The following is a 25,567-nucleotide window of genomic DNA, read 5'->3' as shown; positions in this document are numbered from 1 at the left end:
CCATCGTGTCTGGATGTGAAATGCTACTCTCATTAGCAATTTCATAAGGTGGGATCAGCATGAAATTCAAGCACAGGTCTTTTGATGCAATGTTGATTTCAGTTCATGATCCTCCTACAAACCCACCTCTTTTAGTGGCTTTGGCTCTACTGTGCATAAGCACTCATAAACAAAAAATTTGTTCCATGTGAATGCTTCCCCTGAAGGAATATTCAGTACTTTTTTTTTTTCTCATGAGGGTTCTTTGTGTCAATTAGCAGGTTTAGTGTTGTTTGGTACAGACTGTTATAAACCTTGCTGGGTCGTTTTACATTTAAACAGAGGACTGTGGATGCTTTCTCTGACATTTACAACAGTTTGTAAGGCATTTTAAAAAGACCTTTAGTAGGTTGTAAAGTATTAAAATTAAAAAAACCACAAACAAACAAAAAAACCCCACCAAAAACAAAACCCCAAAATATTCTCTTTTCCTACTGAAATGGTCTGGAGACTTAAGATATGCTTGAACAACACAGTCTGTTGCTGCTGCGACTCACTCATTAAAGCATGTTTCTTATTTTCAGATGAGATTTATTTATAAGTGGTAAGCTTAGATTTTTCAAAGTGACTTTCAGATGCCTACTTTGCTATAGTACTTTTTTTATGTCAAAGCCTTTATATAGTATAGAAGAAATTCTGTATTGTAGTAACTAGTGTTACATAGTTTTCAGGTTACGTCTTCCAGGTTGTATTGGACTGTACAAGTTTATGCCTTATGCCCAAACCTGGCAATCTGTTTTTTGTTGTCGCAGACCTCAAATGCAGATGTATTTTTGTACGTGTGGGGTTTTTTTCAGGAACACAGTTGAGAAGAATAAAAAGCTTCAGGTACTTCACACTGTAAACATACAGCACTGCAAAGTGTCCACTATAAAAAAAAGCTTACTGCAAAGTTATCTGGTAGAAAGGTTTGTTAGTTTGAAAACAAAATTCTTCCTGACATAGTTACACAGCAGCACCTTCCATTCCAAAAAATATCCAACAAACAAGACAAATATAGGTACGATGCCTAGAGGACAAAGTATTCTTGAGGCATTGTAATTTGTACGTCTCTGTTTGTTGACGTCAATGGCTCTGCAAAATTTTGAGTAGCCAAAAACCTGGGGTTTTTTTTAAAGGCATCTGACATTGATAGTGATTAATTTTGAAAATTTAGCTCTTGAAAGGGAAGAAAGCACATCATCAGCACTTCCTGTCCTTAATATAATGTTGTATTTATAGCTCTCTGTGGGTGCAGCTCCACAGGAGACTGGAGATGGGGGAGTAAGAAGAAAACATCTGGAACAGATTTAGTATTTGTGGGAATCTGTCCAGATGCTAGGAAATACCCAGGGACTGAGTTTTTGCAGCAGGGCTCCCTACTGGGCTGGTTTTGTTAGTGCTGGGGTGCAGGGTGTGATCAATGCGTGAAAAAGGAACAGGTGATATTTAGTCCCATAATGGAGTAATTTATATCAAAGTTGGGAACGTTATTTTAATTTATTAATTATCTCATAGCATACGACGTTCATTAGAACCTTTTCAAGTAGTGCAGGTACAAGAAATTTAAATGTTAAAGCTTAGTGGACAGTTTCCACGTATTTTTTTCTCCTCTTCTGTGTGAGCAGTTGAGTGACACAGAAGGGGTGAAACTGACAGTCTGTTGGTAGCTGATTATGATGTTACAATAGATGAATTATTCAATTTGTTAATAGGGATTTTCTGATGAATCTGTGTTCTCATGTGTTGTAAACCACAGACTTCATCATCTGTTCTTTGTTTAGAACTTTTTCAGCTTATTTAATATATTTATGAATACCCACATTTTTTTCTTCACCAAAGTGCCTAAATATACTTTGATTTTTTTTTTTTTTTTTTGGTACAGCTCAAAACAGCAGTCCAAGGGGCATTTTTATTTGTTCTCTGTTTAACTGGGATGGGAGTTTGATTGTTCCTTCTGGTTTTGTTCATCTTAGCCGGTTTCTTCTCCCACACTTTCTTTATTATGCTGCTCCAGGCCTTCTCCCATTAGTTCAGAGGCTTTCCACTGTGTGGTAGCTTTGGGTGGCAGAGCATTGTGCAGTGACCTTTTTGCAGAAGGTACAATTGCCTTGGGGTTATACAGGGCAAGGGATGATCCCAGGTTGGCCTCTACTACCCAAGCTTTGGTGCTGAGTTTTCTGCATTTGAGGTGAAGCGGAGAGAGCCATATCTCATCAAAAACTCTTAAGATGCTTCACTGCCAGGAGGCATTTTAATCAAGATCTGAATGTAACTCTGCAGCTTTTTAAAACGTGTTTTCATATTTCCCCCTTCTTTGCTTGAATCTGAGATATATTGAGGTGCTATAGAGCAGGTTGTTCAGCTGGTTCGGTAGTTGACAAGGAGGATGTTTGGATACTGTCTTGTATCAGTATATGCCAGCATGGTAGTTGGTATTTCCGGTCTTTATAGAACCAAACCTTGTCATTTTGCTACTGAAGTAGTAGAGATTCCTGCTCTTTATAAGTTTTGACTGCATTTACATCGTAGTGGTATAATGGAGAGCTCAGAACTTGCAAAAGGCAAGGGTAAGGTGTGGTAGAAGATGACTGCTCACACTTAGAAAACATGTCTTCTCTGATTTGCTTTAAAATGTTCAGAATAGTCCTAGCAGCTCTGTAACACAGAAAGCAAGGCATGACTGCATTAAGGGGAGGATGACTCCTTAGGTGCAACTAATAGTTTGAATCCGTTCATACTGTGCCAGTCTCTTGCTATGCATGAAGACAGTGAGGCAGGTGTGAATGCCTCAGCTCTAAGCTTACCCACTGACTGGCAGTGTGTGTTGTGTAAGGCTGTCAAAGCATGTGCGTAAATAACAAATGCTGTAGAAAATTATTCAAAAAACTGATTTTAACTTTTTTACTGTGTCTCTGAGAAGACCAAGAACTGATTTGAGGAAACATATAGATGTAATTTTCATTTTTATAGCTGAAAAGGAAATATTGACTCAGGAGGAAATAGAACATCAGGTCAGTATTTCTCTTGAGCAGCAATAAACTTCATGCACATTAAAACAGATGCCAGTACATACCCTGGTGAGTTACTTTATCTGGCCTAGTAGGAATCCCTTCCCTAAGAGAGGCTAAGACTTTCACTAGTAGTGCTTTTTTCTCTTAAATTAAAATTCATCACATAGAAAAGAGATGGAGGAGAGGCCAAAGCAGGTGACTGTTCACCTTGAAGGAGGTAACAGCTTCCCACCTGCCCCAGCTGTAGTGAAAACCTATTCATGTCATGCTCTTTCAGCTGTATTAATTGTATTGGGCAGTTAATAAGATCTAGTCCAGTTCTCAGGGAAGTAATTTCCATTGTCTTTACTGGGAGTTGGGTGGGGATGTCTGTCTTGAGGTAGAAAAGTTGTTTATCATTGCAGGATATTGTGGCAACCATGATAACAGAACAGCAGCACAATTTGAAAGGCACTCCCTAAAAGCTGTGTGAAATCACTGCTTAGCAGGCAGTTTGCCTCTCCTGGTGTTCACAAACTGTGCAGGCTCTTATTTCTGCGTTAGTGCAATGTTCAACACAGCTAATACTAAATAAAATGAGTTTTGAATATCCAGCAGTTTCAAAACAGTTTTCATAATGCATTCCAATGCATTGAGCTGTGAACTGGGATTAATTATGTGATGGCATTTAAGTGGTTGAAGGAATGTGGGGCAAAATTCTATGTTAAGCCTCTGAGAAGACAGCAGCAAACTCTTGCCCAAGGGTGAAGAGGAGTAGGTGGCAGGGGTATAAGGGCTAGAGGCCACTGTGGTTGCTTCCTATCTCCAAGCTTGTACACTTTTCCTAAGACCTAGAGGTGAGAGAAAGTTGTTGCCCATGCTGTCCTCAGGCTGAGCAAAATGTTTATGGTGCTGTAAGGTAAAGCCACACTTGGTGGGTGCTTCCTGTCTCCTGTTGGGAACAATATACGTGCAATAGTGTACTGCAGAGCTTGCTGAGATCTCCTTGCAAAGCAGCTTTATAAGTCTAGTGCTTGCACCAGAGAAAATAACTCCTGGGAAGCACTGAGGATTTTAGAGCCTTTTTAGGCTATTTTAACACTTACCTAATGTAAGTAGAAAGGAGCAAGCAGGAGGATCTTATCTTGCATGTATAAAATGAGCGCTGGGAATGTGCTTTGGCAGATTGCCCATTGATATGTAAAGGGATGTTTTGTATCTGTGCTATAAACCAGCAGAGGACTATCTCCAGCAGTTGGCAGAGGCCCCTCCATCGCCCTCCCTGCTCATGTGATGCTGTTCCCTTGGGTGTGTGGGGTGGTGTAGGCTGGTAGGAGAAGAAGGATCTCCTTTATCTCTGTGATTGGGAGGGGTGTCATATCTGTACTTGTCAACACAAAATCAGCTCTTCTGCTGCCTGCATGTGAATTAACCAGTGATGCAGTTTTGTGGAAGGGGAACTCCAGCAGTGGCAATATCTGCAGAGTGGTTTTTTTTCCACAGCACAGGAAAGAAAAAAGTAAAAGGTGGTTTCTCTTCCACTGCTGCTTGAAGTTTCAGAATTAGGGCTTTGCGTGAGAGAGGTTTTGCTTGAAGCAAACAAGTTGTTTCTCTGTATTGTTCAAAGTGGAACTTGAAAAGGAATTGTGTTGTCCACTTAATGTTACTTTGATGTAAAAGGAAAGCACATACTGAATGTGATTGGGCTTGAAAGGCTATGATTTGTAAAATAATTACAGTTGTGTTTTGCTTGTTTTAAGCAGACCAGCTGTTACGGACAGCGAGTCAGCACTCTGACAGCAGCGGCTTTGCTGAGGACTCCTCCACAGATTGTTCTCCATTTAATCAGCTTCAGGTAAGGTTCCCATAATGTGGTTGAAATATGAATGATTATTGTGGGACAGTAGGGACCTGGGAGAACAGGAGGGATGTTGATGTTTGGATGCCATTGTGACCATCAGTCTAGGTCCTATAAAATCATAATTTTCAGAGCTGGACCTAGCCAAGTCCCTTACAGAACTGTGTTCAAATTTGCAAAGCCTTTCTGAGAGGTTAATCTGGGTATACCTGGGTCTGGAATAAACTCTAAATTCAATATGTCCTCTTTGCTGTTTCTGAGCATCTTTTCTCATTGTCTGAGGCTCCAGGATTGAAGTCCATTTCTCTCATGACTGTAGTGGATAGAAATTAAGGTTATGATCACTATTCTGCTGATCATTTCAATTTTTGTATCATTTTGCCTTCCTACTCTTCCCCCCAACTGCGTATTTTTCTTTTTTTTTTCTTCTTTTTTTTTTTTTTCTTTTTTTAAAGTTAGCAACTGAGAAAGTAAAAACAAGTTCATACTAACTTTGCTGTGAAGGTAGACTAATTTTAGTCAATCTGAGCTTCCACACTTTTTCTTGTTCCAGTTCCTTTGATGTCTGTCCCAGACCTTGCCGTGATACTGACCAGGGACTGCATGTCTTAGGGAAAGCTTTTGTTCCAGCGTGGTGTTTAGATGTCTGCTCAATGCACATGTTTGCACAGCATTGTACCTGATATTTTGGAGAGCTGTTCTCTTGCTTCTCCCAGAACATTCAGGCAGTATTGGCCATGATGTTGTTGGCCTGCCAGTCAGACAGAGAAAAGCCTTGAGTCACACCCTGGCCCCAAGGCCATCAGTTAGCAGCATGAAGGAATAGAGAGATGGGATTCTGGGTACCTTTAGTAATTTCATTTCTGTGGCTTGCATCTGCTGAACATTTTCTCATACTACTGTATTTTTTTTTCCATGTGGCACACCAAGCATTTTAAAAGCTGTTTGGCAGTTACTGGGAAGAGATTTTTCACTCTTCCCATCCATCAGTGTTGCTTTTCCCTTTTGATACTGGTATTCTGTGCTTTCCAGTCTAGTAGTTTTTCAGTTGAGTACCAGAATAAAAGCCAAGACAATGCTAGTCTTTGTGTGTCCCTTAAACATCAGCTTATGCTTTTCAAGAGAAGAAAGTGAATAAAGGAAATCATAAGCGTGAGTATCTGCAAAGGGCATAATAGGTTGAGTTGTTCTGCTCGCTGCTAAACCATGGCTGCACTGAAGTTGACAGGCATGTTAAAAGGTGACTCAGATTAGAGATGGTCACTCCTGGTCTTTTTATTGGTTGCAACCTGATTAAGAGTCCATTAAAACCATATTGAAGCTACCCCTTCACTGGAATACTAGTGGAGTTTGTCTGTGTTGGCTGTGAAGGGAAGAGATTTTTCTACTTTCTATTATGCTGTTTTGAAAAGGTGTATTGAAAGTGCACGAGGTTTGTGCCGTGGAGTTGCTAGGCTCTCTTCTGCCACCTTCACTGCTTTATTCAGACAAAGTGCTGGGCTGAATTCAGAAAACAGGGGTGAATGTTGAGGCTAGGGGTAATGAGAACTTGGCAGCTAGTGAAGAGAACCTGTGAAAAGATGAAGGGGATACAGAGAGGTCTATATTGTTTTTTAAAACTATGGTAAGTTAGTGCCATCTACTGTTAAATAATTGACTCTAGCAGCCATAGCTTTTCTCTGAAATTCAGAAGAAAACTCAAAATTTGAACCACTTTGCCTTTCATCTCTGACTTCAAAAATAAAGATTTCTGAGGGAGATTTTGATACTGAGATGGGATAGTCTGCAAGGGAGTTTTATGTTACCAAAGAAGCTAGAAGAATTCTCCATCCAAGTCTGTGAAGTTTTACTTGCCGTACTCATAATTGAAGAATGCAGTGGAGGATTAGAGACCTGGATATACACACACAGAGCCCACATGATTTCACCTAGACATTATAATCTTTTATTCTCATAATACCTTTCACTTGAAAAGTACCTGAACCTGCATGAAGATGACCTTCATGACTGAAATCTTCTAGGTGATTGGAGAAGGAACTATATATACCCTGGCATACACCATAAGTAATGTCTTTGTAAGGAACTAATAATTAATATCCTAACAACAGCAAGAGCTGTAAAAATCAGAGATGGGAGAATTTTTAGTTTGTTTGCCAGCTATGGTAAACTTTTGAGACTGTACTTTATACCATGTTCTTTTAGGAAGATGTCTTGTCCACTTGACACCAATCAGGCCAACCTAAAGAGTATGCATAGACCTCTTTTTTTCCTTTCTCATAGATGCTTTACCTGCCATTTGTTACCTATTAAATTAGCAGCTCCCTTACACGTGCTTTGGTTTAAACTGTGATTTACAATGAAAAGGGGAAGAAGTGTCAGGAGTAAGGAAGGAAGAATGAGCAAATAGTACTGAATGCAATCTTCTATTGAGATTAGCATCCTAAAGTGAGATTATCAGTCTTCAACAATTCTGTAATTTAAAACAGGGCAGACTGGTTTTCCCATCCTTAGTGTTGTCCTGTAACAGTAATTTCACTACAGTCTGCAGATTTCCTCACTTCTCTGCATACATTTCTTAATACTACCCTTCATTTCAGTGCTGTGAACCTTTATATATGGGAGATGCTATGTACCACCATCCATCTCTTCGTTAGTCATCACTCCCTAAAATACTAGCTTTTTACTCTTTTCTTCTGATGCCACTTCTATTTTTCTTGCAGTATAGAATTTATTGTCAAATTAAACGAATGTGTGAAGTGTTTTCTCCTTAAAAAATAAAAAATAAAATTTTAGTACCATACTTTATTGTGCTTCTAGTATATCTAATTCCATGGTTCCTTTGTTCTCCTTCACTGTGTCTCTTGCACACTAACTGCATTCCTCTTTCTGTTCCCCACTCTAATGCCTGATGAATGTGGAATTGGACTCTCAGACTGACTCCTGAGGAGGAAGTAGTTGAGTCTCCAGTATGTTTACACCTTTGCTGTCTCTTATGTTTCCTAGGTTCAGGAGTCTTTGCAGGGCATGGGAAGCAGTGCTGACAGCTGTGACAGTGAGACAACTGTGACATCACACAGTGAGGAACAGGAGACGCCGATAGCCAAGGAACTACCTTGTTTCGATAAGTTTGAGGAGGAGGAAGAAGATGATGATGAGGAGGACGAGGATGACGATGATGATGAAGAGGATATTATCTCTCAAGTAGAGAGACGAAAGGTAGGGGCACCTTCTGGTAACAGGAGTGAAGATAGAAAAGCTATTGACTATAAAACTGAAAAAAATCAAGGACAAGAAAGCAAGTCATCTCATATATCAGAGACAGTCCAAGGGGAGGTTGGCTCTAAAGAGGAAGACATTTCCAGCGGGCAGAAAGAATTGGACCTGCTGGAGGAAGGCAGTGTGTTTGAGTTTCCTCAGTACCACACACACCATATCCTCAAGTCAATGGAGTCCCTGGAAGGTGGTGGCTCCTCCACATCACCTGTAGATAGAGTTCAAGTCGCCTTGCAAAGAGCCGAGATGAGGATCATCAGCTCATCTGATTCCAGGGGCAGATGCACTCTGCTTAAGTCAAAAGATCTTCTGAGGAAGCAGAGACTTTTGTTTGCTGAATCAGGCTATCCTCTGAGGCGGTCTCAGTCTCTCCCAACTGCACTGCTGAATCCAGTGAAAGTGGTGTCCTCTGTAAATGTCCAGTTAACTCCAGGAAAAGAGACGCTGTGCAGTCCCCCTTCTTTCACCTACAAGTACACACATGGGGAGGATGATGAGAAAGCAGCATCTGAGAATGACAAAAGCGAGGATGAGGCAGCTGCCAGCCAGCCAGTTTGCAAATCCACTCTGTTTATTGCACCGTCATCCTCCAAGAAAGAAGCGTCCCACACCAGGACCACCAGGCTGTCTGAGGAGCTCAGTCCCACCAGGGTACACAGCTGCCCACTGCACTCACCGGCACACATGTCCCAGTCAACGTGCTCCCTCCACTCCCTCCCCACCGAGTGGCAGGACAGACCGCTGTGTGAGCACATGAGGACGCTCAGCACCCACAGTGTCCCAAGCATCTCTGGCTCTTCCTTCAGTGCCATGCTTTCCCCCTTCAGCTGTCCCTTCTTTCCAAGGCATGCTGGAATCCCTCATCGGCCTCTTGCCACCAACCCACCCTCCACTGTGGAGATGCAGCTACGCAGGGTCCTACATGACATCAGAAACTCTCTGCAGAACCTCTCACAGGTAAGAGGAAGCCAAATTTTGCCCCTGGAGAAAGGGGCATCTTATTTTTTGCTGCTGTTTTAGGAGCTTCTGTTTAAAGTGGCAAATTTAAAGTGTCTAAAGTGGGGAGTTTTAGATTAGATATTAAGAAAAGGTTATTCACCCAGATTTCTGGTTGGAACAGGTTCCTCAGGGAAGTGGTCACAGCCCCAAGCCTGGCAGAGCTCAAGAAGCGTTTGGGCAGTGCTCTTAGGCACATGTCTTAGGTGTGACTCTTGGGGTTGTCCTACCAGCAGTTGGACTTTAATGACCCTTGTGGCTCCTTTTCAAGCCAGGATATTCTATGATTCTATGATCATCTCTCTGGTGTGCCATTATTTTTGCATTTAATGCTTTCTTGTTGCAGTTGACCCAGATCGATTTGGGATTTTTTAAAATATTTTTGTATATTTTAGCTTTCATAGATATCCTTGGGTGGGAGGCAGAACCAGTGTGCTCTTTATCGGCCATTATTTTAAGATGAGAATCATTAGCTTTAGATTTAAAAATACAGATTCATTGAATCATAGAGTGGTCTGGTCAGTCCTTTGACTTTTCTTCTGCTCTTTGAGATACTTCCTATCCAACTAATAAAAATGTGTTTTTTCCTGGCAAGTTGCATACCGTCACTAATCATGTCACTGATTGATCTGTATGTGTTTCTGTGCTGTTTCATGCCAATTTGTACTTTCAACTCTGGAACTAGTCAACATGTTCCTGATAGTCATTTATTAAGAATTGATTTTGTCAGAGCATGTGAAATTTTGTCCATCTCATCACTCAGAAAAGAAATGCTGAAGAATGTAAGCACAGGTATTTTACCAATTTCTGCTGCACCTTCTGCTCCTCTGCCATCCTGATTGCTGGCTGTCCCTCCTCTGCCATCCTGGTACCGCTGTTTTCTTAGGTAGTGATCCAGTTTACGGGCCTGCAAGCTCCTGCAGGAGACTGTGGGCAGAGCAGTTCAGACTCTCTTCATGAATGCACGAAGATTATTCAGTTGTAGACCTTCTGCAATTTCTGTGGGTTTAGCCCAAGAGCAGACACGTGTCTGGCTGTACCATATTGCAGGTGGTAGGCTGTAGTGGGCTTTTTTGGACTTGTCATTTCATTAATTTTGCCATTTGTCAAAAGTTAGAGGTGAGTCCATTCTTCCTTTGGTTATACCATCTGTCCCTGTTTCTTAGGAGCAGATTTGGTACTGTGACCAGCTCTGCAGCAGGAAGCTGTGACCAACTGTTTTAAGTCAGCCATTGCTTAAGATGGTGGATGGTGTGCCTGGGAGGAAGTGTTTCCAGAATTTAACCTTTTTGTAGAATTCCCTTATGTGTACCAGTTGCAGCCTTGATATGTGTAAGGTGTGCTACAGTATTTTTACAACACGTACCACGGTAACTGAACCTACTGAAGAAGAAACCTTTGTACTAAACCAGAACTCATGCTCAAGCTAGTTCAGTTTAAAAATAGAAAAAAAAGAAAGCATTAGAGAGGACGGTAACATCTCCAAGACCACTTGTTCTTCTTCCTCCAGCATATATTGTCTAGACTAGTTCCCTTCTGGGGGCCTGGCCCTTCTCATTGCAGAGGTTTGTATGAAAATGTATTCCCTGTTTTTTCCTGCAGCAGGGATCAGTTTTGGCACACAGCATAACCAGTGGCTAAATAAAAAGTTGAGATGTTTCAAACATATGATTAGGATTTTAGGAAGGAATAAAGAGTAGATAAATTCCTGATAGAATAGGGAACAAGAAAAAGCTGACAGAGGAGAAACACACCCACCCCATTGATGTGATTATGTTTGAGCAAAACTTCTCTGGATGAATGGACATGCTTCAAATTTTCCATGGCATATCAAAAGTCCTTTGAATTCTTTCAAAATTGTATTGGACAAGCTGTCTTTTTCATGTTTGAAAAGGTAAATGTTTTTGCTGTTTCCACTGTTCTTTGTTGTGCCATGTTTCTACATGTAATAACCCCTGAATTTTATCTGTTTGCTCCATATGTTGTTGCAACATGGAAATAGAAATCCTTCAACAATCTTGTTTTAGTGGGAAATCATTAGCAAGCAGGGCTCTTTGGATGTAGGCAATGGAGTGAGACTAACAACCAAAGTGAACAAAACCCCCCCAAACTAAGAACAGAGGAAAATCCCACAACAAACATGACTGTAATTATGATTTCAAAATAGGACACAGTTTAATTTGCTCGGTTCTGGGTTTGGAGTTGTTCTTTTATCATTAGCTAAGACAATTAAGACTACTGAGTTTTCAGACATAAAAGAATTTGTGCAGAAAAACTTAGTTTTTATTTCTACTCACTGTGTCAGACAGGATTAATTTGGTTTTTCACCCACAGCACACTTGCATTGCAGAGCATTGGTGCACATGCATTACTTAAGAGGTTGTACTGCCATTTTTTAAGGTTTCCTATTTCTGACACAGTATTTGCATAGCAGAAATCTCAATGCCAAAAAGGGTGCATTTTAACAGTGGCTGCTTTTGAAGTGTCTGCAGATTTGAGAGGATGAGTTCATAAAGGAGATGGCTGACTTTCCCATTTCAAATTGTTTCTTTCTTCCCTAGTACCCAGTGATGAGGGGTCAGGATCTTTCAGCTGCCACTGGTTACACTACTCAGAGATCATCCATTCTACCTCTCTATGAAGTAAGTGAGCCTATGTAGTGGTACTGAGTAAAAATTAAATACAAAGAAACATCCTAAATGTGTCACAGATTGTGCTAACTTTGGGCAATTCCTTGTCTTAGCTCTCAAGAGATAACAGAAGGATTCATCCTGCAAATGGTGTTAAAAGGGAATTAATTTAAATACATAGAAACCCCTTCACGTGTTTCCTTGTATGATACAGCTGAAAATGTTGTTTTCTTGAGAAACTGTGCATGCACAACAGGCAGCTTTTATTGTATGCTGAAGCTGCTGAGGTTCTGTTAACTCAAAGGCTCATCTGGGAAAATGTGGTTACAGGATCCAAATTTATTTTTTCCATGTAATTAATTTTTGTATTTCCCCCTCCCCTTCCCAGAATACCTTCCAGGAGCTACAAGTGGTGAGGAGAAATCTAAACTTATTCAGAACCCAAATGATGGATTTGGAGTTGACTATGTTGCGTCAACAGACCACAGTTTATCAGCATATGACAGAAGAGGAAAGGTAAAATGATCTTAATTAAAAAAAAAAAAAAAAAAAAAGAGAAAATATGCTGACGTATCAGGAAATATGTCTCTGCCCCTGAAATCAGAGCAAGAAATCTATTAGTTTCAGTTTGAACAACCTTGTTTACTCTGTTTCTTCATTCTAGAGTTTTTTGCTCATTGTTTCTTCTAACCCCTATTTCTATTAATTGATGATTTTTTTTCTTCATTCTTTCTCCAAAGTGATTATACAGCTGCAGATTTTAAGGACTTTTATGACAGGGTACTTGAACAAAGGATATTGCAAGGGAAAAAGTCTTAAAGATTTTCGTCTTTTCATCTCCCCCGCCCATCTTTGTAGGTGTAAATAAGAATGAACATTGTAGCAGTCAGATGCTTTTCCAACTTTCAGTGGCTACTTGGAGGGCTACAGATGGCATTCATATTCTGACTCCATGTGTTTGTGCTCACCATAAGTTGCAGTATGAGCTGGAATAATATTTAAAACTGGTTTTATATATTTAATTTAGTTGAATCAGCTCTTGACCCATCACTTTAAAAGTAAACATGGTTGAAATCAGTTAGATTGTCCTTAGACAATGACTTCCTGGCCAAAATGTAGCTGCAACTGCTGGGGAATCTATAACCACACAGGAGAAGTAAGATGCGATTGCTGCATTGCTCTGTTGTTGTTCTTAACAGTTTTAAATTGGGTTTGATTAGACCTATGTATAAATGCTGATTTCTTTGGCTTGCACATATTTAAGCATTTAAAGCTAAAATTTTTGGAGAATATTCTGTGATACACTGTGTTTTGTTTTCTCCATGAAGTCATATATATTTTCTGTAGGTGGAGAAAGACTTCTGTTCTATATAGGCATTCAGCTAATTTCGCTGCGAAAATTTTCCGTGACTTTTCTGTGTTCCACTTTGAATTCCCTTGTATGAAGTCCTTCACTCATGGTGCTGTCCTGCTCAGTCGTCCCTTCGTGGTGTGCAGCTGAGTGCAGTGAATGCTTTGTTCTTTTTGTGATGGTCTTGGTGTAGATATGAAGCTGATCAGCTACAGGGCCTGAGGAAGTCTGTCCGCATGGAGCTACAGGAGTTAGAGATGCAGTTAGAAGAGCGTTTGCTTGCTTTGGAAGACCAGCTGAGAAGTCTGCACATGTCTTCACCTTACAGACCTCAGACACACATAGTAAGTATGATTTTTATGACGACATTATGTGTTTTCTCAGTGTAATGTTCGTCATAGAGTCATGGAATAGTTTGGGTTGGAAAGGACCTTTAAAGGTCATCTAGCCCAACCCTCCTGCAATGAGCAGGAACAAATAATAACTCATAACTGTTAAAACTCTGACAGTGGGATGATATCTGGGGAATCTAATGAGGCTGTATGTATTATCAGGGGTCATATTTTCATATTTCCAGTCAGCATTTCATCTTGGGAAAAGGGTGTGTGACTTTCTTGGTGATAATAAGTATCAACACACACTTTCTGAGGTTTTAGGTCTGAGAGGCAGACCTCTTCCATCAGTGCTTTCTTCTTTTTCCATGTCGTGACCTTGAATTCTCAGTTTTGGTAGGTAGTGCTCACGTCTACAATAATTGGGGGATGGTGATAGTTTTTCTGGAATTTCTCTACACTGATTTTCTTGTGAAATGAGAGCAGAGAGATGAGAAATTCACAACATTTATCTCCCAATAAATGGAGTGTTCTTTCTCTCTACCTCTGTCAATCCATGGCACAAAAAAACCCCAGGAAAATCCGGTTGTCATCTTCAGTATTCCCCTCTATTACCTTTGGTAGCTCTTTCAGATGAACATATGGCTCCCTGTAAAGCAGTGGGAGAAGCTCTGCTCCCACAAACACTCTCCAGAAGCAGAAGAAGGGGGAATAAAAGAGACGCTTGTGTATGTTTATTGGTGGCGTGGCAATGTACTTTCTCCTATTTTTCACTCAGCGGAAGACTGTTTCTCTTTTTTCTGCAACTCTGTCATCAGCCAAACAGAAGAAGCACAGACAAAAAGTATCATATGCTTTTCCTGGGTTTCATTCCTCTTTCTTAGCCAATCGTCTTCTGTAGAAACAGCACAGGCCACATCTTCCTCTTCAGTATTTTGTCATGGGAAAAATATTGAAACCCAAGAACAGGAAAATATGGTGTTACTGTGATCTCAAGCCAAACTTGCATTCTTTGAACCATATAAATATCTTTTTATTTGTAAATCCTTTTATAGAAGAGGGCCAACTTTAAAAATTACTGAAATAAACTTTCTACAACCAGCTTTGCTTCCCGTTTCCAAGTTTCTGGTTTTACAGAAAGTTGTCTGAGATGCAGCATGTTTATATATATTAGCTTCTGACAGCTCTAAACAAATCCTCAGTGCATTAACCTGAGTTAATTTTTCAGGGTATGTATGGAAGCAGAAGTGCTGATAATCTGTCATGTCCATCTCCGTTGAATGTCATTGAACCAGTAAGTAATTGTTGTGTACTGTATGTTTTACTGAGAAAAAGAACCACAAAGGGTTTACTTTAAAAAAGGTTGCAGGAGATTAATCTGACATGTAGTTACTCCCTTAAATAACTTTGTTGAGAACAGCTGCAATTTTTCTGTAGCAAATTCAACTATAGGTGTAAGTAGTTGTAAAGTCTTGTTCGCTTTTAAGAGGAATATGTAGAAGTGAGATGTTTGCATTTAGGTGATACAATGGCTACAGGGTGAATTTTCTAGGGAAAATTATATTTTATATTTCTGTGCATTTTATGCTACTGAAAACAAGTAGTTCAAAAATTGCAGAAAGAAAAGAACAAACGAACAAAAGTCAAGCCCTTACGTGTGTCTCTGTCAATGGCTCTGGCAAGATGTATCAGTATTGCAAAAGTCAGTGGCTTGGGGAACTGCCACAACTTTTATTTATGTTGGCTTTCAAAAAAGCACATTCCTTTTTATTATCCTCTTTGTTGCAGTCATAAAGGCAAAGCATATATTTATTTTATAACTGTATTTGTTACATGGAGGGAATGAGTAAGTGATTAAATAAATAGCAAGGAAACATAGTTGTGTCTGTATGTGTCTTTTTTTTATGCTTATTCAAGACTGTTTCTTTTCTGAATCCCTAGGTCTCTGAACTGATTCGAGAGCAGTCATTTCTGAAGTCTGAACTGGGTTTAGGACTGGGAGATCTTGGACTGGAAACTCTCCCAGCAGAGGGTACAGAGTCCGTATTCTCCCATGGAAACTCGGATTCCTCTTCGGTGTGCTCTGGCCATGCTGGTAGAAAAGCTGGTGTTGGATCCTCTGAACTAACAGGAAAGTCTAAGAGTCAAAGCAAGAAGTTGTACCGAGCCTCTGTTGCCTTAACACCAACTCCCCCAGTGAGAGCAGGCACTGGACAGCAGGTGGAAAGCTCTGAGGAGCTTGCAGACCCCAAGCCAGAGGTGGAGCAGCAAGTTGAAAAAGTCCCTCTCATGCCTTCAGTTGATGAAATCCACAAAACTGTGGAGCAGGAGGAGCTGCAACAAGTTATACGGGAGGTGAGGAAGGAGGGGCTGAGATATGGGATGTTTGAGCAGTGTTTGCTGAAACCTAAAGACAGGCTGGCTGTAACTCCTGTCCGCTGCCATAATCTCTTCCCTCTCAAGCCATGGCTCTCTATTGTTACTGTGCTGTGTCTGAAGGCTCAGAATATGTCACTAGATGTTCGAGCCACAGTTGTATTCATGTGCAAAGCAGCAGATGTTTTTTCAGTGATAGCAGTTAGTACATAAATTAATAGCTAGTTGCTACTATAAGTCTGGGTGGCAAAAAACTTGTCATCTCTACTACTTGGTTAAGTAAGCAAGCAGTAGTATTTCAGATTCCCAAGAAAAAAATTCTGTCATGTTTGCTTGCTACAATGCCAAAGTGAGGTCATTTGAATGGTGAAATAATGTTTCTGAAACAATGCTGTAGTAACGGTAAACATACTTTCCCAGTTTCTCTACTCAACCTCTAAGGACTGTAGAATATAAGTAAAGCAAGCTGAAGGCAGATGAGAAGTTATTTCAGACTTGGAGACTGATGTTGGACCAATACTATTGGACTAGTTTTATTGGCAGTCAATGAAAGTGGAGAGTGCTTGGTTATTTTTCCTGTAGGTCAGGTTAAAAAACAGGACTAAAACTGTGTGTTTTGTTTGTTAGTGGCATGATCTGCTTTCTGGCAAGTAATATAAATGGGAAAAGGAAGTCAAAGAAACTACTTGTTCTGAAAAGAAGTGCCTGTGAAAAAGTGGAGTGAACTCTCTGCTGTGAATACAGAAATGGGAGTGGAGAACCTGTGGTTTTTATTCCTTTACTGGAGGGGGACCACTTAGCCTTTAGCTGAGGGTCATTGGACCCTTAGCCTTTAGCTTGTCTATTAAAGCTTTTGCATGGCTCTGCTGTAAACCAATTAAAATACAGGCAAGGTGTCATGCCTAGAAATGTAGAACAGGCCAGGCTGTAACACTGTGGTACCTTCCAGATCTGCCTGTGTTGAGGCTGTGACTAATTGGAACCGGATTTACCTTAGTTTTGTCTTTAAAACAGATGAAACACAGGTCACTCATCTCATGATAAAACAGGAGCTGTAGTCACAGAGGAATCTTTTTCCACATCTTCACCCCTTTTCTTAGTGCAGAAAGAGGCAGTGTACTAGACCATAAGGTAGCCTTTTATTCATCATCTGATGACAAGACTCTGCTGGATCTGTCTGTGCAAAGTAGAGATGTTTTCTTGGGTGACTCACTGTGGGCTTTGCTATGTGTAGGCACTTTACAGGGAGATTGTGAAGCAGTAAAGCATTATTAAGGAGTGTTCTGGGTAGCTCAGAGCATGCAAAGTTATTTACTTTGTTTACCTTTGAGTAACTCCATAAATAATCAGAGCTGGGAGTGCAAAGAATAATGCATAGCCACAGGCATTAACCATCTGGGGTTAAGAGGGTGAAGACTGGCAGCGAGGTGAAATGGAGACCAGCTTTCAGTGAGTAGCCTCATGATGCTGAGTAATGAGTGCTTCATCCCATCAGTAGCCCCATTAGAGTCAGTAGCATGAGTTATGGAAAGTGGCATTATCCTGTGGAAGGAAGGGTACTGCAGTCAGCTCACAGCGAGGTACCACCAGACCTGTACTCAGTATTAGGAGCTGAACCGCTGACCATCAGTGATCTTTACAGTGGACTTCGTGATGCTACAACTTTACACCTCTACTTTGAAAGTCAAGGGAAGAATGAGACAGTGACAAACATTCAGATGTCTTGATCTTCATTATCCTCCTGCTGCCACCTTCTCTAAAGATAAGCTAGGGTTGGATAGAGTCTTGAGAAAGGCCTTGTTTTGGACATACCATAAAATAATCCCAGACATCCCAAATTCTCTCTCTTTCTGGTCCATTCTTTTTTTCATGTCTTTTTGAAGTGATTCCTTGCCTAATGCTCAGGGACTTTCACATGAGATATTTATTACACCTTGCACTTTGCTACTGATTCTGCAGTGAAACCAGAATGGGGCATTTGTGTGTATGTGTACATAGGCTGTGTATCAGGGGAGGGTGTCGTGGTGGAGGGTTGCTAAAGGAGAAACTGAGATGGGAAGGAGAACTGTAATTCAAATGTCCTGCAAAAGCAGCAGAGACAATAGAGAGCTGGATCCAAAGGACAGAGTTATTTCAGTCAATATTTTCTCTGAGGTTAGCCTGTGTGAAAGTTCCTCTTTAGCTTCATTAATTGATAGCAAACAAAGTTGCGTACTCTTTGCACAGAGATTGTTATTTGGGTTGTGTGGCATTGAGGACATTGTAATGCTGAAGGAATCCACGTTGAACTGAGAGGCTACTATTCAAAGATGAGTAGTCAGCAAATAACTGAGCTTGACTCACTTTGTGAATGTTTGAGCACACAGACAGATTGTTCCTCAGTTTCACTTCACTGGCAATGGGTTTCATATCAACTCAAGAGTCTCAGGATAAGTTTTGCAAATCAGAGTGGAGATGCATTAGCTCTAAGCACCTGGTAGATTTTATGCAGACCCAGAACAGGTAGATTTTGCAGACCCAGAACATGCTTTTAAACACTGGTCAGGAAAACCTTTTGTATTTCATAAGAGCTAAAACAGAGCATAAATTGAAATATGACTTGCTTAAGTAGCCCCGTCATTAGCAAAGGAATTCCAGTTTCATTGTCAAAAGAAAGAAATCTGTTAGGATGCATTCCTGGTGTATGCACTCACAAATATTAAACACTTACTTGTTCCCCCCATTCTCTGTAGCTGCGTGGCCTTGGGGAAAGAAAAGTCAGGCAGTGGGTGTGATATGCCTGGGTGGGCTGTAATGCATGTGAGCTTTGACCTGTAACTATTTGCTGGCATTAAAAAAACCGTGGTGTTAACTTCTAGCATTAATGGACTAAGTCCCATAGGAAAACATTCAACAGCATGAAATGTTAAAATGCCAAATAGTAGCTCTCTTGTTTTGATGAAAATACAGCCTAACCTCCACTGGAGTATCACATGAAGTACTTATTGCTTTACTTGTAGGTCATGGTGTCACTAGGAGTGCCACTAGACCCTCTCATTGTCCTCTTCTCCAGTTTAAAAAATGTGGAAGTTGAAAAAGCTTTCTACTTAAGCGCAGTGGAAGTTTTGATCTTGCCAATGCTTCTCTATTGTAAATGACGTTTAATGGAGTTATATTATAAAGGAATGTATGATTTTCCTGTCAACATCTGTTTTAAGAGGCTGTAATGAGTCTTTATGGGAGAGAGATGGTCTGATAGAGAATCTTCCTTACCATTTTCCATTCAAATGCATGTTAGCTCAACACTGATCAAAAATATATGTTGTTCATACTTCCAGTGTGCAAGTGTTGGGTTCCTCCTCTTACTATCTTGGGCATAAGAAATCACCAGCTGCTGCCATGAAGAAGTGGCACAGGAAAAAAATAGAGTAGAAAATAATACTTTTAATTATAGGAAATGTGCCTCAAGATCAGAAGCAGGAGGACTGGGAAAAGCCTTGTTCCCATTTATCATTAGTAGATGAAGAACACCAATCTCCAGAATTAACACAGTGGCACATTTCACTCTCAATCAGATCTTTATTTACCACTAACATATTACAGTAATGGTAACTCTTTACTTGGGAGAAAGATCACTGGTTTACTGTTGTAAAACTTTATCTATGAATATGGTACTATGTCATCAGTGCAATATTGAATATTAGTGTTGCACCAACATAGTATATGTACCACAAATGAGTCGTTCTCTCCTCCTTCAAATGATCAATTTTTCATTCAGCTGCTAAAAATAACTGATGAAGCATTCATTGACTGCTTTTCTGTCTTTTGTACAGAGGAAGCCTTGGCAGCAGGCTGTGTCCTCTGCAGAGCAAATAGAATGTGCACCTTGCCCTAAATGATTTTTAAGGGAAAAGACAAATATTGGCCATTGGTCATGACAGACGCGTGGTACTGAGTCACTGCAGGAATCAGTGCTGTGCTCATCACACAGGAATGACCTTGCTGAGGCTGGAGAGGGGGGAGGAAGCAGTGGCAGTGAAAAGAAGCAGTGGAGGTTGCCTTGTTATCATCCAGACAGGAAGGTGAGAAGCAGAGGGCTCAAATGATCCACCAAGGTCAAGCCAGAAGTTGTTGGAAGAGCTGAGAATAGAACAGGAGCTGCTTTGCTTCCAGTCTCCTGTCAGAAGACTGTCTGTCATACTAGACCATTTACTTGCTAATTTGGGAAGCTTTTATCAGTTTTCTTTGGAAAGTGAGGTTTATTTTTGTCTGTCTGTTGAGAGAAGGGCACAGAATGACTGTTTTGTAGCATACTCGCAAACCCACCCCATGTGACACTGAAGAAGAAAAATGGAGAGAACACTGAGGGGCTCACTTACAGCTGTGGCCTGCTGGACAGTTGGGCTCTGTGCAGATTTTCCTGTGCCTGCATTTCTAAATCCCAAAGCCCTTACTACACTGACAGTGATTCTAAAGCTTTGTACATCAGTGTGTTTGTATCAGTGTAGACATCCTCTAGACTTTCAGCTGACAGTAAAACAGGTCCTATTACGCACTGGCTTCTCTTTTTTCTGTTCATCAGCAAACAACCCCACTGCAAACCTGTTTCCCAATAATGTTATAGTCTCTGAATTTCTGCTTGATGCAAAGTAGTAATGAAATGAGGAACTTTGCCACTAATGGTTTAGGGATTGAATTGCCTGCCAAAGAGAACAAGGGATAAATAACCTGCTGCTAATGCTGCTGCCACCCTTCTGACGTTGTTGCTTAATCCTTTTGACGCACCAGGAAAAGGGGAGACTTACAAGAAAAAGAGAAGCATGTTGCTTAAGTGGGCTGATGAGTGCTTCTGTGTGTGACCCTGGGCCAGGCTCTGTCTCTTACCCCGCTGCACCCTCTCACAGTCGTTGTTCTCCCCAGTCCTTGGAATTGCATCTGATTTGTCCCTCCTTAGGACCATCCAAAAAAATTAGTTGGTGCCACAGATTTCTTGTACTTGCAAGAAGCCCATAGTATTTTTCTTTGTCATTCCCTGCTCTTTTCCATGATAACATGCTCTTGTAGAACTGTGTTTTGCCTCCTTTTCTCCTTTGTTTCCTTTAATGTAGCCATCAGCGCTCTGCTCTTCCTTTATTCTAGCCTTAGCCACAGTGAGATGCCTGCTACTAGAAACTCCTAGGTGTGCTTTATATAAAACTTAATGGAAAAATGCTTTGTCACAATCCTGTGAAAAATAGCCTTTGCTTGCACAGATCACACCCCAGTGGTCAACTGATGATGTAAGCAACTGTTGAAGTTCTCTATTTGTCTTTCCTGCTGGAAGTATGTGATTAGGATTCCTATCCTTTTTGAATTACATGAAAACAACAGCTGATGTTCATGTACTTGGGCCTTTCATACTCCATTTGTGAGGTAGATCAGTCCTGCCTTCCTTTTCAAGAGAATAATAACTTGTCAAGAAGCAGTGCATTTGGAGTGCTTTTGATGTATATATCCTGAAATGCTATTTTCAGAACTTTGCATAGTTAAAATGTATTTTTTCTTAACATAAAACCAGTTATTCTAAGTGTAAAACATAAATATATTTACCATATGGAAAAACAGAACTGGTTTGGTTTTCATTTATATGATTGGCAAGAACTTAAAAATTACTTACAGTTATTTTTCCATTCTTCTAATGTTTTTCCATTTGCATTTTTTGAAAGTTGGCTTTTTGGTGGTGTATGCTTTCATATGTTGATAGTGTCAAACACATCTGTAATATCATTTAGTTTTATCCATTGGTTATGTAACTTACTGACCTTAAAACTTTGGCTAATCCCTTTCAGATCAAGGAATCTATTGTTGGTGAAATAAGACGAGAAATAGTAAGTGGATTGTTAGCAGCTGTATCACCCCAAGGCAGATCTGCAACTGCAAAACAAGATGCACAGCCATGAAACTGGTACTACAGGTAATCTTTGGGCATCTGTGAGAACCAGATTTTATTATTTTATCGTATGAAATATCACTGTTAACTTAAATCTTCCTTTGTTTGCGTTTTGCCCTTGAAACACAAGCGATCAGAATTGAAGTTCGTTAAATAAAGAGAATACTGATAATCCTGGCTAGCTTTGGAGAATCAGCTGGTTTACAGTTGGCCCATTCTACTGCCAGCTTTTATACAGTGGGCCTTGATTTTTAGTTCCAGTATGCTCTGTGATGACTTTAATGTGAATGCATCATGCAAGAGGATTTCTGTAGTTTGCCTCCCATAGATATTAATGTTTTAAAAATACATACTTAAACATACCAAGCAGACTTCCAAAAATCTAATTTAGATCTTCATCTTGCCTTTTTTTTTTTTTTTCTGTAAGGTTGGATATAGTCGGAAATGCTGTGGGATTCTGCTTTGGGCAGCACACACTGGTGAAAGTGTCAAGTTGTTTTTGCTTCAGGACGTGTTAAAGCTGCTGAGATAGGCTACTGTGCTCGACGTTTGGTTCTGTGGTGTGTACCTTTCCTTGAGTTCATCTGTAAAGACTCAGACACTTTAACTAGTTCGTTACTTTCCTTAAAGCATCAACAAAATTGTGGCGCTCTGAAAGGGTTTGTATTTATTTGTATGTCCCTGTTGTAAATTTTTATGTAGCTAATTTCTTTGTCTAATGATGCATCATGAAACTTGAAGATTTCCAGACATAACCAGTTTATAAATAACACGTATGCATTCAGCCTAGCTTTAAAAAAAAAAAAGAAAAAAGAAAAAAACCCCACAACAAACCCTCCTCCCCAAACACTGACCTCTATGAGGTATTTATTGTGCAATAACTGATCCACTTTAAGAGCTTGAAATAACCAATAGTGGTTTCCACTGCTGTTACTTAGTGCCACTTCAGAGGAAGGAAACAATGCTGTTGTAAAAATTGCTGTTAATTCTTGAGGCGGTTACTATTAGCAGAGTGGTAGAATGACATGAGGTTACTTAAAACTACTTAAAGTTCTGACACTGAAAGCCTTATCTCTGTGTAGAAGACAACTTTTAACTAATTTTATTTACTTCCTTACTGTTTGCTCATCCGTCTATAGGAAAGTGCCTTATTTAAGCTCCGGGTTGTTTTTTTTGGTGTTGACTACTCGTAGTCATACCAAGAGAAGTTCTCTTCTGCTTCATATTAACCAAAACGCAATAAAAATACTGATCTTCTGAAAGCAATTAGGATTTGCAACTTGGAATGGATGAACGACCTTGCTTGTATTATGGGGAAAATGGAAAAAATCTCTTTTCCTTCTCCATCCCTCACTGAGTATATTTTCAGTTAGCCTAGTGAATATGCGTTTGTTCCAATGGAGCAAATTGGAAGTCATTGCAGTTTTTATATGGTCAAATAGACATTTAATGGATATGTAATATCCCTTTTGGCTGTGCTTGAAATCTCTTCACTCCTCTGCCATTTCCATCCACTAAAACTCTTTACACTTTGTCAAGGTCTTAAATCAAAAATAGTTTCAAATATTACAATATTATATGAAAAAGTTTATAAAATTTTAAATTGTGTTAGGAAGACACACAAGGGCTGATTTCTTAAAAAAGTGTATATTAAACCAATAAAATATTTATTTTGCCTATAATCTGTGTCAGTGTTTTTCATTCTGCAGGGTTTACTCTTAAGCAAAATAAGAAATATAAATTTGATCAAACAGTACACAGAATGGAGAACAGCAGGAAAGCTCAGGACTTGAGTTTCCAAATCTTTCAGATATTTAAGGGAGCCCCTACGTATAGGAATTGTGAGATAGCACTTAAAACCACACTCTTAAAATCGTTGGCCTCTGTTGTGGCTCCAAGCATTTGGTTAGTCTTGACCTCTCCTCAGAGTTTGTCCCTGTGAGTAGAGCCAGAGCTCTCTTAAATACCTTATTCTGCATGCTTAAAAATTGAAATATAAACCCTCACAGCACTTACAAGTAGCAATCTGTATATGAAGTGGTAAAGCTGCAGTAGATACCTGCTTTGCTTGGCAGCTTGAATGAGTACACAGTTCCATTCCTGAATTCTACAGGAGATCAGCCAGACAGACCTTAGTGCCTGCAACCTTTTGCAAATGCACAAACCCAAAACCTGCTCAAATACTTGCATCAGCAGATACTCCCCTTGTCCCCCAGCCAGATAATTAGCACAGTTGACCACTAAGGAAGATCCTGTGCCCATGTGCTGCTCAGAGCGCCTTTCCAAGAAAGGTGGCAACTGTGGCACTCATGGAGTGATGAAGGAAAGCATTTCAGGACCTGGTGGCAGTCGAGCAGCAGCATCCTCCATGGAGGTGGCAGCCTGACTTTCTGCTGCTCTGCCAAGAGAAGTCACTTATAGGTAACGTCCTGCAGTATCTGGGGCACTTCAGCTCATAGCAGGTAAGAGCATTTGATCTCAGCTGTGCAAAGCCTAGTGTTTAACATATACAGAAAAATTAAAAATAGTGCCAAATTTTCATCCAGGCAGATTTCTGAGGTTTGGGCATAATTTAACATAAAGGCGTTTCAAAATTACATTTCTAAAAACTGTACTAAAACTAATGAATATAAAAGCATCTATTTTTCCGTAATATGGATAACAGATTTTTGCCATTCCTAAAGACACTTCCAGCTAATATTTTCTGAGTGACATTTATGTAGATATAGGAATATCTATAAAGTCCTGTTTAAAAAAAAATAATTTTGGTGCGTTTCTGTAATAGAGGTTAAGCTGTGCTGGTATCAACCTCTATTGACAATTCAGCTTGTTCCTTAGGAACGACCATCACTATTATTGGACACACACCTAACTTGGGTGGCTTATCCTTTAGTAATGCCAATCCAGTTGTAATGTTTTTCTGAGCATGGAGAGTTTTTCTTTTGTTTAATGATTCAAACTGCTACCTTCCTTGCAAATTAGTCATGTCCTTTTTTTTTCTGCCAGCCTGGAATTTGATGTGAGTTTTATGCAGATTAAAACACCTTTATTAGTGGCTGATAAATATTGGTCAATCAGATTTGCTGTGAATAAAGCCAACAGTAATTCCAGAGATATTTTGGATGCTTTTCTAAAGATCACTGTGATAATGATCTTTGTCACTGCTAGTTAGCTATAGGAATAACAGTAGAACCCACCTAATCAACATGTGGCTTAAAGACCGATGCATTGGTGGAATTATGGCCTCTTTAATCATGAGGTGGCTTATATGGTACCAGGCCCACTGGAGACAGGTGGGGTTCACCTGTGAGGAGGGAAAGGATTCTAACCCATGAGTTGGCAGGGCTGATTTGAGAAGGCTTTAAACTGGGTTTGAAAGGGGAGGGAGATAAACCAGGCTCCCTAGAGATGAGCCTAGGGCTGGCATGCTAGTGTTGGGGGTCAAATCAATAACCCAGCTGAAGTGCCTCTAGACTGATGCACAGAGTGTTGGTAACAGACAGCAGGAGCTGGAAGTCACTGTGCAGCAGGAAAGCTGTGACTTATTCACCATCCCGAAAACACGGTGACATGACTGGAATGTTGAAGTGGACAGTTACAAGCTGTTGTTTTTAAGGTGAGTAAGCATGTTTCTAGCCCCCATTGTTATAGTGAAAAGCTACAAAAATCACCTCTGCTGAAATGTGGAGGTGTCTCAGCATTCAGCAGATGGAGTCAATAGCTGGAAAGGCAGGAGCAGCCCCCCACACCATTTGAGAGGTGCTGCTGACGCTCACCCACAGCACTGTGTGTCTGAGACCTGGAAAGGAAAGGACTGAGGATGGCCACAGAG

General features: G+C 40.3%; 1 protein-coding gene across 3 annotated transcripts in view; it reads left to right on the top strand.

The window, feature by feature from the left end:
• Nucleotides 1-23,417, top strand: part of ITPRID2 (ITPR interacting domain containing 2) — a 42,338-nt gene extending 18,921 nt beyond the window's left edge. For 2 of the 3 annotated variants that reach the window (XM_050339524.1, XM_050339523.1), the window contains 9 exons: nt 4,772-4,866; nt 7,873-9,099; nt 11,700-11,780; nt 12,157-12,284; nt 13,313-13,463; nt 14,680-14,745; nt 15,393-15,806; nt 21,635-21,759; nt 22,163-23,417. In XM_050339524.1, coding sequence (XP_050195481.1) covers nt 4,772-4,866; nt 7,873-9,099; nt 11,700-11,780; nt 12,157-12,284; nt 13,313-13,463; nt 14,680-14,745; nt 15,393-15,806; nt 21,635-21,745 — 2,273 coding nt within the window. In that variant the 3' untranslated portion in view covers nt 21,746-21,759; nt 22,163-23,417. The remainder of the gene's footprint in view (nt 1-4,771; nt 4,867-7,872; nt 9,100-11,699; nt 11,781-12,156; nt 12,285-13,312; nt 13,464-14,679; nt 14,746-15,392; nt 15,807-21,634; nt 21,760-22,162) is intronic. The other variant, XM_050339522.1, reaches the window with a different exon arrangement.
• Nucleotides 23,418-25,567: the final 2,150 nt, after the last annotated feature.

This window comes from Myiozetetes cayanensis, unplaced genomic scaffold (assembly GCF_022539395.1).
Source record: "Myiozetetes cayanensis isolate MyiCay16 unplaced genomic scaffold, myiCay2020 scf9, whole genome shotgun sequence".
Classification (NCBI taxonomy): Eukaryota; Metazoa; Chordata; class Aves; order Passeriformes; family Tyrannidae; genus Myiozetetes; species Myiozetetes cayanensis.
Note: the sequence above shows the minus strand (reverse complement) of the source record. Positions and strands in the feature narration are given on the sequence as shown.